Genomic DNA, 14,061 nt, shown 5'->3' with positions numbered 1-14,061 from the left:
GGGAAAGATGGACAAACCTATCTTTAAGAGCTTGTTTGATTTTGATTTTTTATTTTTTTTCTAAAAAAAAAAACTTTTTATTTATTTATTTATTTAATTGTCAAATTATACCATTTACTAATTAAAATACTTTAATATTCCTCTTTTAATTTATTTTTTAAAACATAAAATTATAAGTTTTTTTTTAATGTAATAACTTATAAAAAGCTTTAAAAAAAACCTAAAAAAAAAACCTACATCAAACAAACGAGCCCTATAGGTGAAAGCAGCACGCCAATGTTTTCATATTAAAGAAAGTGAGCGTGGCGCAGCAACCACCAGCGGTCATAGAAGGCGACGAAGGTCCGGTCGATGTTCTTGATTTAGTAATACATTTCCCTCTAAACACACACACACAGCTCGGCCATCGGCCATGGGAGAGTCTTCAATCGAAGGTGCTTCGCTTCCATCAGGGCCGGATGCAAAGAAGCGTAGGGTGACCTACTTCTACGAGCCATCGATTGGCGACTACTACTACGGACAGGGTCACCCGATGAAGCCCCATCGGATTCGCATGGCTCATAGTCTCATCGTCCACTACTCCCTTCACCGCCGTATGGAAATCAACCGTCCCTTCTCGGCCGCTCCACTCGACATCCGCCGATTTCACAACGACGATTACGTCGATTTCCTTGCCTCCGTCTCTCCAGAGACCCTTCACGATCATACTCACGCTCGTAATCTCAAGCGTTTCAATGTTGGTGAGGATTGCCCAGTCTTCGACGGGCTATTCCCTTTCTGCCAGTCTTCTGCTGGAGGATCCATCGGGGCTGCAGTTAAAATCAATCGACAAGATGCCGATATCGCGATTAACTGGGCTGGAGGTTTGCATCATGCTAAGAAGTCAGAGGCGTCGGGTTTTTGTTATGTGAATGATATCGTCCTCGGCATACTTGAGCTCTTGAAAGTTCATAAGGTAATACTGTCTTCCCTCTTTATGCCCTAAATGAAGAAACATGTTTCTTAGTTTAATTTGTTCCCGGTTGCTTGATTCATTTGATCATTAAGCATTTGTTTTGATTCAAAATGGTGTACCATTTGAAAATTAGTTCTTAAAACCTTGATTTTTCCATCTGCTTATAGATAATATAAATAAATGCACCGATTATTTGCCTGCTAATAAGATCTAAAGAAAGATCTTAGATGAGAAAGTTAATTGTTTCTGCATTAGCTTCTCTTGTGTCTTGGTTCATCTCTAACCTTGGCAGCGTGTGTTTTATGTAGTTACTGCACTAATAGTTGTCTCTATTCTTCTTGATACTATTGGCAGCGTGTGTTATATGTGGACATTGACGTCCACCATGGAGATGGAGTTGAGGAGGCATTTTATACGACTGATAGAGTGATGACTGTGTCATTTCACAAGTTTGGCGATTTCTTCCCTGGAACTGGGCACATTAGAGATATTGGTGTAGGGGCTGGAAAATCGTATGCCTTAAATGTTCCCTTAAATGATGGGTTAGACGATGATAGCTTCCGCAGTTTATTCCGGCCTATCATGCAGAAGGTTATGGAGGTTTATCAGCCAGAGGCAATTGTTCTTCAATGCGGTGCAGACTCCCTTGCTGGAGATAGACTTGGATGCTTCAATCTGTCTGTAAAAGGCCATGCAGATTGCCTTCGTTATCTTAGGTCCTTCAATGTACCTCTTATGATTTTAGGTGGTGGAGGTTACACTATCAGGAACGTTGCCCGATGCTGGTGTTATGAGGTCGCTCATTTTTATTTTTATTTTATCTTTTATTTCCTTTCCTTTTATTTGTATTGAAATCTGAATTCCTAGTGTTTACTATGCTAGACTGCAATTGCAGTTGGGGTGGAACCTGATAATAAGTTGCCTTACAATGAGTATTATGAGTACTTTGGCCCAGACTACACGCTTCATGTAGAGCCAAGCCCTATGGAGAATCTGAACTCACCCAAAGATTTGGAAAAAATAAGGTAAACAAATTGTCCTTTCTCATATAGTCTTTCCAGTGTTTAGATAACTCATGAATGCACAAAAGGAAGCTGAAAGAGTTCAAACTCTAGGGTTTAAAGGACCAAGAAATCGGATGAGAGGTCTCGATAGACGCAAAGTATAGAACTTTTTGTGATTTTAGTAATTAATCAAAACGATAACACAAGGTCTCTTATATATAATATGGTAATCCTATCTTATATAACTATAATGCTAATGTGCATGATAATTATCATAGGCAACTAACTAAAATAAGTAAATAACATTATCTATTTTTTCTTGTGAAAATGGTCAAGAAGACTTGAACTCACGACATTTTAGCCATGAGCACTACACTCTACGTTCTACCACGGAGCTAAGCGAGCCTTTGAATAAATAAATAAATATAATAAATCTAATACTCTTAATTTGATGTGTCTTTGTGTGAGTGGCTCTTCAGAACACTAATTTTTCGATCATTTTGGAAGCCTATAGCTTGTTCTTTGTGGGTCATTTGGGCTTTGTTTGCTCTTTGGGTTTATTTGAATAATTTAAGTCATTCCATTAATTCTCAGGGATATTTGAATTAGATGTAAAAGTGGATTATTTGGATAAAATGACCAAAATATCTTTTAATGTTTTTAACTGTTATTAAAAGTAAGTAACTATATTTTGGTGGATGATTTGAATGATGTAATTGAAGAACTTATGGTTTAGTGGATAGTTGATCATTTGGGTCTTGTTTTAATATAGAGTTATTTGAATAACCAAGTGGTTGTTTTCAAATAACCTTGTTTGATGTAGGTTTTTAAATCAAGTTATTTGGGTAAAAATACATTAGGTTTAAAACTATATAATGTTTAAAAAAGAGAGGGTGTTTTGGTTGATAATTGAGTGATGTGATTCACAAGTAGATTGTTGATTGAATAATGAGTTATTTGAAACTAATCTCAAATAACACATATCAAACAAGGCCTTCAAAATAATCATAACTAACCCAAATCAATCAAGCTCTTGGATTAAATCCAAATAATCACATCCCATAAATCCATCAAATTTCATAAAATCATTTTAACTCGTCAATTAAAATATCAAAGTACCCTTATTTTTATTCTTTATTGTAACAATATGCATCTTTATTGAATCTAATATGAATATGATGGAAATACATGATAATAATAGTATAATACTCTAATGCAGGATCATGCTACTTGAGCAACTTTCAAAATTGTCTCATGCACCCAGTGTGCAATTTCAGAATACACCCTCTTCGATGGAAGGCCCTGAAGAAGACGAGGTTGGAGTTCTTTTTGTCCTTTGGTTATACTTAGAAATTATTTGACTGGATTTTCGTCTCTCTCCTGTGTAGGATGAAGACAGTAAAATGGATAGAAGACCCAAGTGTCGCATATGGAATGGTGATGATTATGGATCTGACGCCGATGATGACGAGGACCATCCTCCAAGTAAACGATTCAACTCTGGCTTCCAGCAACAACAAACATCCATGTAACTCTTTAGATTCCTTTGTTCTGTCAATTCGGCGTTTTTAAATTTTATTTGAAAACAAGGGTTTATTCCTTGGAGAAAATCAGCACGACCCCCCAACTACAGCCATGACCCCCATTTCAATCCGGGTGTTCTTAGTTGGAATTGAACTCGGTCTCTTAGGCAATACACTTTCCATTTGAGAGCTATCTTGTGGGTTGTGTCAATTCGGTATTAAATGACCCATTTGTTCTTCCAATAAAAATCACAATAGGAATAAACATAAACCGGAATGAGTTGGGTTAGTTATGTTTTTCTAATGTTTTCCAATAGAATGTCAGCGTATGAACATGTTTGACATGATTATTTACTTAGGGATGTAACAGATGGAGTCGAAGATGAAAACATGACGGAATAGAGAACTTGGAAGGGAGGAAGCTTGTTTTGGAATCCCCTGGTTGATTTTGGACACATACATACTACAAATTGCCCTCCCTGTCAGTTTTTTATAATTTTTATTTTCTCCCTTTAACTTTACTTTGGCAAGTTGGTTGGAGATGGATGGATGGATGGATATAGGGGGAGTGGAATAGGGATTTAACTTTCTACATGTTATGGTAAGAAAGCTCTTTGTATTAGTCTCTTTTATATTAATGTGTACATGTAGATTACTCTTGAGGAGGATGTTGCAGTTAAAGCACTGATGTTTTTTTTTTTAAGTTAATATTGCTTTCAATTTCTTTCATTGCAAATACATGGTGATGATTTGCAGATATGGGGGGAGCATTATTGGGTGTAAGTAACCCAACTAATATGCCAAACTCAAATAAAACATAGAATATTTTTCAAAATGTAGTTAAATCACATTTTCCAACTCCAATCCATATTTTGCTTTAAAAGCAATTATATGTGTTAACTGGTTTGATTCGAGTCTGATTCTCACTAAGTCGAAGTTGGGTTATTTAAAAGAAAATATTAAACAATTAAGCAACTATTGAATATCCCTAATTTTATAAGGGCATTGATTTGTGATCTCATTATCTTGATTTTCAGATGAATTTGGTTTATCCTTGATTGGTATTGTTGTTGCAAGTTTCAAAATGCTTCTTTTTGTTCCACGGCTTTCATTTCCTGTCCAAGGCAACATTCATTAATTAGCACCAGAACTAGAATCCTAATTGGTGGTGGTTCATGATTTAACAGATCAGATTTCATTGGACCAACATATATCCCAATTCAGTTGTCCTACTTACTTCTTTTCATTTTCATAAGATCTTCAAAAACAAATACATATTTTTCTTATGTTGATTTCACTTTCTGTTGTGTACTTGCTGATTCAAGTGATCCATTTATCCAAAAGAAGAATTAGTATGAAGATCCCAAACCCCACCCGAACTCATGTTTATATATTTACTCTACACTCAAAGCCGGTCCTTAGAATTAGAGGTCTCATGCACAAAATAAAATATTGTCATCACAAAATATTAACCTTTTTAATTTGTCTTGAATATTTTTTAATATATAATGTTAATGTACACATTTTAAATTGTCTTTAAATAAATAATTATTTATTCTGAGAATAATGAAATTGAAATAAATAAAATTATTATTTTTTTTTAATTTTTAATCTTTATTTTTAAAACATAATAATGTTTTATTTATTATATTTTTGATTACTTTAAAAAGTATAATTATATTTTAAAACATATATATTTATATATTTACAAGGTAAGTGATAAATGTTATTAATGTAGAAAAATTAAGTTTTTAAACTTTATTCTTAGTTAACAAGTTTATAATTATCAGTAATCCAGACCATTTGCTTCAAATTTTTCATATGATAGATATAAAAAAATATTAATTAATACGATTAAGAAAATAATATATTTAATTTAATAATATTTTATATTTTTGTAAAATTTGAGAAATTTGAGAAGCTTTTATTAAAATGTCATTTTAGTAAAATGAAGTGAAAGAAAAATAGAAAACAAAGTGTTGACAGACAGACAGACAGACAGGCAAAATGGGATTCAAAAAATGAGACGACACTTTTCAAACTTCATGCAAGCCTCCACGTGTCTCTACCAATGCCACCTGTCCATTCCCCTTCTGCTTTATAATATTGTCCACCATCCTAATTATCTCCATCGTCCATCATCATCATCTCTCTATCTATCTATCTATCATACATAATATTAATTTTCCGATGGCCGAAACAAGGGGAACTCCAGAGTACGACAGGCAACACCGTCTCACCGATCCCATAAAGTCCATCCTCCCGACCAACGAAAAGGGCGGCAGCGGCGGCTTCGGAGGCGTATCTGGAAGCAAGATCTTAGCTGTGGTAACCCTACTCCCATTAGGAGGGTTTCTCCTCTTCCTTTCCGGCCTAATACTGGCCGGAACCCTAATGGCAATCGCCTTCTCCACCCCACCGTTCATAATCTTCAGTCCCGTCCTGGTCCCAGCCGCTTTTACCATCGCCTTCTCTATCGGGGGATTTCTGACGTCGGGAGCGTTTGGAATAACCGCACTGTCGGCTCTGTCGTGGATGCTGAACTATCTACGTGGATCCCGCGTGCCGGAACAGCTGGAATATGCGAAGAGACGGGCTCAGGAAGCGGCGGGTCAAGTTGGACAGAAAGTTAAGGAGGCTGGACAGAAAGCTCAGGACACTGCAGTAAGGGGTTAATTAAGAAGATCACTTTTACTTTTTTAATTAAGGAACAGCTCTGGGTTTTGTATATTTAATTTGGTTGTTGTTGATCGAGATTTAGGTAAGTGTTATGGTTGGTTGGTTCATAATTCCATGTAATAAATTCTCTTCTCTTCTATGATCATGTGTTGTACGTTCGATGGAAGAAAAGCTTATCTATCTATTATCTATATATGTGTAATGTTATTTTGTTTGAGTCAAGTTTTATCCTATTTGTAAATGTCCTTATTAAAATAAAAAACAACTTTTATCTTATCGAAGATTTTGTGTTAAATAATCTTTACAACTTTTATTCCTGAAATTCAAAGGTAAAAGTAAAAAACATATAAATTTTAGAATACTAAAAAAAATGGTAGTCTGGTCTATACATATAGGGTTGGAAAAAAAATTTAGTGATTTTTTTTTTGAGGATAAGGTAAGGTACCGACCCATCTATATATGAGAATGAGGAGCACGACTTTGAGATGTTTTGAGGTTCTTTCATGTTTTGTGCAGATAATTTAATTATTTTTTTTTATCACAAATGTTGATAATCTTGTGATGATTTATTAAGATGTATCAAAAAAATTTAAATAAAAATTGAATCATAATATATATAAAATATATCAATATCAATGATTGATATATTTAATATTTTAAAATTTTTAATCAAATAGAATTTCATAGTATTTAGATATTATTTATATAATTTTATTTTAGAGATTGGAATAACTTAAAACGAGAAATATATGTATGTGTAAAAATATATTAATTATTTTTTTTTTGTTTCAAAATGTATATACATAAATGTTATTATATATAATTTTTTATTGTTAATTAAACAATAATATTATATATTTTTTTATTAAAAAAATATATATATTTAATAATATTTTGTGTAAAAATATATATTTATAATAATATTATAAATTAAATTAAAAATTATTTATCTATTATTTAAAAATGTCAAAATATAGAGTTATATATATTGGAAAAAATTAAAATAAAGTAAATAAAATAATTAATTAAATGAGAAATAATTAACTTGAAATAAAAATAAACAAAAGTTATGATATGGAACATTATCTCAACAACGTAATTTTGATGATGTTTAATTAGAATAAAACTAAGTTGTCTATTTATTTTATTTATTTTATGCAGGTGTATATATAAGTTACCGACTTCTCATTTCGGGGCTTCACTTTCATTTTGATTATTTTTTGCACACAACTATCTCATCATTTAGTAAGATTCAAACTTTGGTCTTTATTACATGCCATTAATACTTTAATCGTTTAAGATTATTGATTTGTATTTATAACTTTTTATATATATATATATATATATATATATATATATATATATATATATATATATATATATATATATATATAATTTATATGACTAACAATTTAAAATAAAAGCACTTAATTACATTAAAAAAAACTTCATCATTTAACATTAAAAAATAAAACTTAAAAAAATTGATAAAAAAAAATAAAAATGATGTAAGTTCATCTACGTGCTTTATAAAAATATTTGGTTAAATATAAAAGTTATATAGCTAAGTTGGTTAGAGTTTTACACATATAATAGATAGGTTTCAAGTTAAGAATTATGTAACTTATTTTTAAGTTTAATTTTTTTTAATGAGTTGCTTCAAATCAATATATATATAATGATGCTTAATTTTTAAAGTGTCCGAATTGCCGGGTCGAGAGCTATAGTTAATTTGGATATTTATGTGAGAGTAAATAGATACTTGGGTCGGATTATGGGTTGACCCGCCCATAAATTTAAAACGGTTAAAAATAAAATTAAAAATGCTATTTGTATGTTTCGAACTTGCAACCTAATAAAATAAGTACATCCTTTTAACCAACTAGACTAATAACACTTTATTTTTAAGATTCAACACCAAATTTGATGAATGCAACTAGACTAATAACACTTTATTTTTAAGATTCAACACCAAATTTGATGAACGCAGAACATTTTAAAAATAAAAGTTCAAATTTTTAAATAATTAATATATATTTATATATATATATATATAATGATGCTTAATTTTTAAAATGTCCGGATTGCCGGGTCGAGAGCTGTGGTTAATTTGGATATTTATGTGAGAGTAAATGAATATTTGGGTCGGATTGTGGGTTGACCCGCCCATAAACTTAAAACGGTTAAAAATAAAATTAAAAATGCTATTTGTATGTTTCGAACTTGCAACCTAACAAAACAAGTGAAATCTTTTAACCAACTAGGCTAACAACACTTTATATTTAAGATTCAACACCAAATTTGATAAACGCGAGAAATTTTAACCATAAAAGTTCAAATTTTTAACTAACTAATATATATATATATATATATATATATATATATATATATATATATATATATATATATATATATATATATATATATATATATATATATATATATAATGATGCTTAATTTTTAAATTGTCCGGATTGCCGAGTCGAGAGTTGTGGTTAATTTAGATATTTATGTGAGAGTAAATGGATACTTGGATCGGATTATGGGTTGACCCGCCCATAAATTTAAAACGGTTAAAAATAAAATTAAAAATGCTATTTGTATGTTTTGAATTTGCAACTTAACAAAACAAGTACAACCTTTAACCAATTAGGCTAACAACACTTTATATCTAAGATTCAATACCAAATTTGATGAACGCAGAACATTTTAACAATAAAAGTTCAAATTTTTAAATATATATATATATATATATATATATATATATATATATATATATATATATATATATAATGATGCTTAATTTTTAAAGTGTCCGGATTTCCAAGTCGAGAGCTTTGGTTAATTTGGATATTTATGTGAGAGTAATGGATCTTGGGTTGGATTGTGGGTTGATCCGCCCATAAACTTAATACGGTTAAATCTAAAATTAAAATTGTTATTTGTATGTTTCGAACTTGCAACCTAACAAAACATGAACAACTTTAACTAAGTGTGATTAAGAAGTGGTTTGCCGAGGGATAATAAATCGGTATAATTTGAAAGTGGTTATACAAATATAAATCAAATATTTGATTGACCAAAGTGTGAGGTCAAGATGCTAATTATTAAAAAAATATGAATCAAATATTTGATTGACAAAGTGAAAGTGTAAAGTCGCGAGATGAAAGATTTATTCAAAAAAAATATGTGATAAAATATGTGAGAAAAAATAAGTTGTTTTATCAAAGTGAATAAAATGTGGAATGAGAGCGTTAAATTTTTTATTTAATATATTATTCGTGATTTATTAAGAATTTTAAACATTGAATAGATATTATTATAATTTATTTAATTTATTTTGTTTTTATTTTTATCCGTGTGTATCGCACGAAAATTTTCCTAGTTTAGATAATGAGTCAACCGGCCCGCAAACCAATAACTTGATTCATTTACACTCACATAACGGGATCGTGTGTTATGTTACGGTGCGAGGACTTAATGTTTTATTGATAAGTGATATTATATGTATTTATATATAGTCATCAATTATAATATGTAAATAGTATATGGCCTATTTTATAAAATAAAAATTTTGATTTAAAAACAGAAATGTCATGAATATTTATTGTTGATATCGTATCCGAAATTTATAATTTAATAAGGGGCTAAACTAAAAATAGGTTAAATAATTATAACTGCCTTTGTAACTTTGGGTTATGATCTCATATGTAGAGTCAGATTTTTTCCATACCCATCAACAAAGCTAGCTATAAGAAAATTTAAAGAAACTCTACACTGAAAAGATCAAAATCATTATTATCCCCTCTTTTAACTTAGCAACAACAAAAGGTGAATATCTCTCCAAGCCTCCATGATGTCTTGAGTTCGAGCCCGTCAGGCGGTAAATATTGTGCGGGGATTAATTTGGTTTTAAAATAATCAAGAATAAGGTTTATAAAACTTTATAAGGATTAAAAAAATTATAATGAGATTTTAAAAGATTGTTTGAACATAAACAAAAATACCAACAATATATTAAATTACATCAATACTATTTTTTAGAGATAATTAATGAGAAAAGTTAGGTCTAAACATCCTCCATAGAAAGAAGACACAATAAACATAGTAGAAATGAGTGGAAAAGTACACACTAAAACAATAAATGTTTTTGAAAAGATGAACAATTTCCTTAATTTCTTTTGTGCCCCCCAACAAGAAATATTTTTTAAATGATAAAACTATATGTAAAAGAATATGATACCCCACACTTTTAGTCTCTTTATCTATCAATCACCTTTTTTTATGAGCATATGTCAAGGAGGCCTATCTTATACGTTGAAAAAAACAACACATAAAAGCAAAGCATCCTATGTTGAAATTATCTACCTTAAATATCCTCCAAGTTTCCCAAACCATTGAACAAAGCAATTTCATTGATTTTCATCAACAACCAAATTCGGGGAATATTTCCTCAATAAATGGCCAACCCCGTCCCTTCCATAAACGGGATAGTTCGTCGAATGGTGAACATCCCAAGAACTCTTTTAGGAGAAATGTCAAGAATGATGGATGATCTCATGGGAACACAAGGCCAGTGGAGAACAAACCAATTCATCCAACCAAATTCCTCTAATGTATTACCATTTCAACATCCTTCTCTAGCCCCGGTTTCAGAGCAATGGGATTTTCTAACCACATTTGAGCAACAATATGGAACCTTCCATCCTTTCTTTTACGCGTGCAAGTTTCATAATGTTCTAAAGATGGCTCAAGACGAACAACGATTGATTTTTATATACCTTCACTCGCCCGATCATCATCACTCTTTCGCTACAAATTTCTGTAGGCAGACTTTATGTCATGAGTTGGCGGTTGAGTTTCTTGACGCAAACTTTATCTCATGGGGCGGGATTGCTAGTCGAGGAGAAGGCTATCATTTGGCCACTATTTTGAAACCTGTTAGTTTCCCATTTTGTGCAGTGGTTGCTCCTTGTGGTGATAACTTAGAGGTGCTTCAACAGGTAGATTGACTTCTTCTTTTTTCTAAAAAAAGAGAAGTTTGATTATTTTATTGATGTATGTTGTCATTACATTTTGTTCATTCAGATAGAAAGGCCAGTTTCCCCATATGAACTAGTGGAGATACTTCAAGGGACATTGGAGGATCAAGGACTGGCTTTTGGGAGTGATCGGGCAAAGAAGGAAGAAGAAAAGAGGCGGGTCGACAAGCGTTTAAGGGAAGAACAAGACATCGCATATCTTGCGGCTTTAAGGATTGACGAGGTGCTCTATGTTTTTTATTCTTTCTTTTTAGAAAAGTTAGAAGTTTATATTAGGAGAAAACTTATTTAAACTTATATTAGAAAAGTTGAAATGATTTAATTATTATTTTTTAATTCAATTTAAGACGTTCTAACTAAGTAATAGTTAAATCTGTGACATTCTTAAGAATCACTTTTATCACTTAAATCACTTTTATCATTTAAACTTTAGTGAGATTAATGATACTATATCTAATGTTTATTTCAATCCTAACATGAACATCTAATTTGTCTAATTAACTCACTTTTATAATATCACAACATATATATTTATTGTTTATATTTTATTACCTTAACTTATTTTTTTTTATTAATGTTGTCAATTTTATTAGTTTTTTGTTTTGAAAATGGGCATAAAAGCTGGAATCCATTATTTGGTAGACAAATTTTACACTATTTGTAACATACATTGTATACATTTATTTTTGCTGTCTTGTTGCTTTTCCTTTTCCTTTTGTTTTTGGCTTTTATTATTTAAGTTTTTATGCAATTACATTTGTGTAAAGAAAAACTACATAAACATCTACTTGAGATCAATTCTTTGGGATGATATGGGACACCATATCCTAATCCAATCCACACATTTACTATTTCTAACCAAATATCATTTTTTATTTTTTAGTATCTTATTTAAAAATTTATCAAAAAGTTAAATAAACTATTTTATTTGATCATTGATTAATCCATATGTGAGCTTTGATCACAGGAAAAAGACAAGGGAAAGCTCAACAATCATCAAGAGAAGCTTAAACAAAAGACCATTTTCTCTTCAAATTCTCCAAATAATTCACAAACTGGAAATAAAGGAAGCATTGGTCAATCAACAAAGGTAATTTTCTACTCCAAGGATCTCTCTATATATATGAAGAGTTAATTAATATTTAGGGTTTTTTGTTTGAAGCAGATACTAATAAGGTTCCCCAATGGAGATAGGAGAGAAAAGAGTTTCATGAGCACAGATAAGATAGAAGCAATATTTGAATACATTGACTCATTAGGGTTGCATGGAATTGGAAAATACAGACTTATTTCGAGTTTTCCAAAGAAAGTGTATGGTGTTGAGCAAATGGGGATGACTCTTAAGGAAGCTGCCCTTATTCCCCAAGCCAGTCTTTTCTTTGAATTTCTTTGATAAACCATGTGCCCTACTAATTTGCTAATATGTATTTGATTCATTTGGAAAAAGGCTATTTTCTCAATTTGTGATATATTCCTGCATCTTTTTTTTTATTACAAAAATTGCTAGTGAAAGTTTTTTCCAATTTCCAACCCTAAATTGTTTTGACCTCGAATTTCAGTCTTTTGTGCTAATTGAAGCTCAAATTTTAATACTTTTAGTGATTTGGATTTTTTTTTCTTATAATGAATGTCTGCATTCAAACTCAAATTTCATATTTTGTTTCGTTTGTCATCGTTATTTGGATTTTTTTTCTTATAATGAATGTCTGCATTCAAACTCCAATTTCATATTTTGTTTCGTTTGTCATCGTAATTATTAACTTATATATATTTGATAAATTAAAAAAATAAAATATTACTCTTTTATTCTTCCTTCAAGAATTAGTAGAGTAGAAAAGCTCCACCTATTTCAACTTGGAGTTCTATGCGATGAAATAATCCAAATTTGAAACCTAAATATTCTAAAAAAAAGTAAATATTTGTGAATAATGTGAGAAATATAATTAAAGTACTCTCAAGTAGCTAAAATGAAACCTAAAGGTTTTATTTGCATTATATACCATCCGATAAAATTTAACATTATATTTAGGTATGGATTAAAAAATTAAAGTTAAAGAAACTTACAAATATTTATGTGAATTTGAATAAAATAATGAAAAAATTCTAAATAAAATAAATAGATTAATATGGGTATTTTTCTCTTATTAAAAGTGAAAAAAGAAGTAAGTGAATTAAATTGAAAAAATTAGAAAGAAAAAAATAATGTTAACTTCTTATATTAAAATAAAATAAAAATATATATAGGTATATTAAATGAATACCTAAATAATTTTTTCTTAAACAATAAATAATCTGATTATATAATTTGAGTAACAATTAATAAAATATTTTTTTTATGCTAAATGAATTTAAAACTATATTATAATTAAAAAATATATTATATTTCAATTTATTTTTTAAAATTAAAGAAGAACTAACCTGATATCTCACTTAAACTAAAAACTTTTAGATGTAATCGAACTCGTGACATTTTGATCTTTTAAGTTGACTCTTATCACTAAACTATTTTGATGATGTATATATTTCAATTATTTTAATTATACTTTAAAATTATAAAATATCACTTTTTAAATAATATTTCTAAGTCATCCAATTATTTGATTACAGAATTAAGTGTGATATTTTAATTTATATATATTTTAAGAATATTTAAACTACCGTTAAAATAGTTAAATGACATAATTTTCAACTAATCCTAATAACTTCTTAAATTAAAAATATATATTTACATATGTGAAATGTGAAATTTGATGAAACGACACTAAAGAATGAGTTATTTGTAAAAAGTGTCAGCGCATAAAAAAAATCCCCTATGACACTTAGGTATTGTTCGGATTCGGGTTATTTTTAAAACTCAA

At 29.9% G+C, this 14,061-nt stretch overlaps 3 protein-coding genes across 5 annotated transcripts; all 3 read left to right on the top strand.

Moving 5' to 3' along the window:
- The first annotated feature begins 301 nt into the window (after positions 1-301).
- Positions 302-4,211, top strand: LOC124945859 (histone deacetylase 6-like). 2 transcript variants are annotated; one of them, XM_047486384.1, is made up of 6 exons: positions 302-955; positions 1,310-1,750; positions 1,838-1,980; positions 3,179-3,275; positions 3,348-3,487; positions 3,853-4,211. In XM_047486384.1, exons 1-6 carry the CDS (start codon positions 413-415, stop codon positions 3,866-3,868), a joined length of 1,380 nt encoding a protein of 459 aa, XP_047342340.1. In that variant the 5' UTR covers positions 302-412; the 3' UTR covers positions 3,869-4,211. The 2 variants fall into 2 exon arrangements, with proteins under 2 accessions (XP_047342340.1, XP_047342332.1); XM_047486376.1 differs by having other exon boundaries at positions 3,842-4,211.
- Positions 4,212-5,649: 1,438 nt separating this feature from the next.
- Positions 5,650-6,173, top strand: LOC124945891 (oleosin H2-like). The gene has a single exon (XM_047486415.1). The coding sequence runs from the start codon at positions 5,673-5,675 to the stop codon at positions 6,156-6,158; it is 486 nt and encodes a 161-aa protein (XP_047342371.1). The 5' UTR covers positions 5,650-5,672; the 3' UTR covers positions 6,159-6,173.
- A 4,401-nt stretch (positions 6,174-10,574) lies between these two features.
- On the top strand, positions 10,575-12,744 carry LOC124945875 (plant UBX domain-containing protein 10-like). 2 transcript variants are annotated; one of them, XM_047486404.1, is made up of 4 exons: positions 10,575-11,152; positions 11,250-11,426; positions 12,171-12,293; positions 12,369-12,744. In XM_047486404.1, exons 1-4 carry the CDS (start codon positions 10,622-10,624, stop codon positions 12,594-12,596), a joined length of 1,059 nt encoding a protein of 352 aa, XP_047342360.1. In that variant the 5' UTR covers positions 10,575-10,621; the 3' UTR covers positions 12,597-12,744. The 2 variants fall into 2 exon arrangements, with proteins under 2 accessions (XP_047342360.1, XP_047342351.1); XM_047486395.1 differs by having other exon boundaries at positions 10,575-11,164.
- The last annotated feature ends 1,317 nt before the right edge of the window (positions 12,745-14,061 follow it).

The sequence above is a fragment of the Impatiens glandulifera genome, chromosome 1 (assembly GCF_907164915.1).
Source record: "Impatiens glandulifera chromosome 1, dImpGla2.1, whole genome shotgun sequence".
Lineage (NCBI taxonomy): Eukaryota > Viridiplantae > Streptophyta > Magnoliopsida > Ericales > Balsaminaceae > Impatiens > Impatiens glandulifera.
Note: the sequence above shows the minus strand (reverse complement) of the source record. Positions and strands in the feature narration are given on the sequence as shown.

Coding starts and splice junctions, on each gene's coding strand:
- LOC124945875 (XM_047486395.1), top strand. CDS start 10,622: ATGGCCAACCCCGTCCCTTCCATAAACGGGATAGTTCGTCGAATGGTG. Junction 11,165..11,249: donor ACTTAGAGGTGCTTCAACAG/GTAGATTGACTT, acceptor TTGTTCATTCAG/ATAGAAAGGCCAGTTTCCCC. Junction 11,427..12,170: donor CGGCTTTAAGGATTGACGAG/GTGCTCTATGTT, acceptor CTTTGATCACAG/GAAAAAGACAAGGGAAAGCT.
- LOC124945859 (XM_047486376.1), top strand. CDS start 413: ATGGGAGAGTCTTCAATCGAAGGTGCTTCGCTTCCATCAGGGCCGGAT. Junction 956..1,309: donor AGCTCTTGAAAGTTCATAAG/GTAATACTGTCT, acceptor TACTATTGGCAG/CGTGTGTTATATGTGGACAT. Junction 1,751..1,837: donor CCCGATGCTGGTGTTATGAG/GTCGCTCATTTT, acceptor TTACTATGCTAG/ACTGCAATTGCAGTTGGGGT.
- LOC124945891 (XM_047486415.1), top strand. CDS start 5,673: ATGGCCGAAACAAGGGGAACTCCAGAGTACGACAGGCAACACCGTCTC.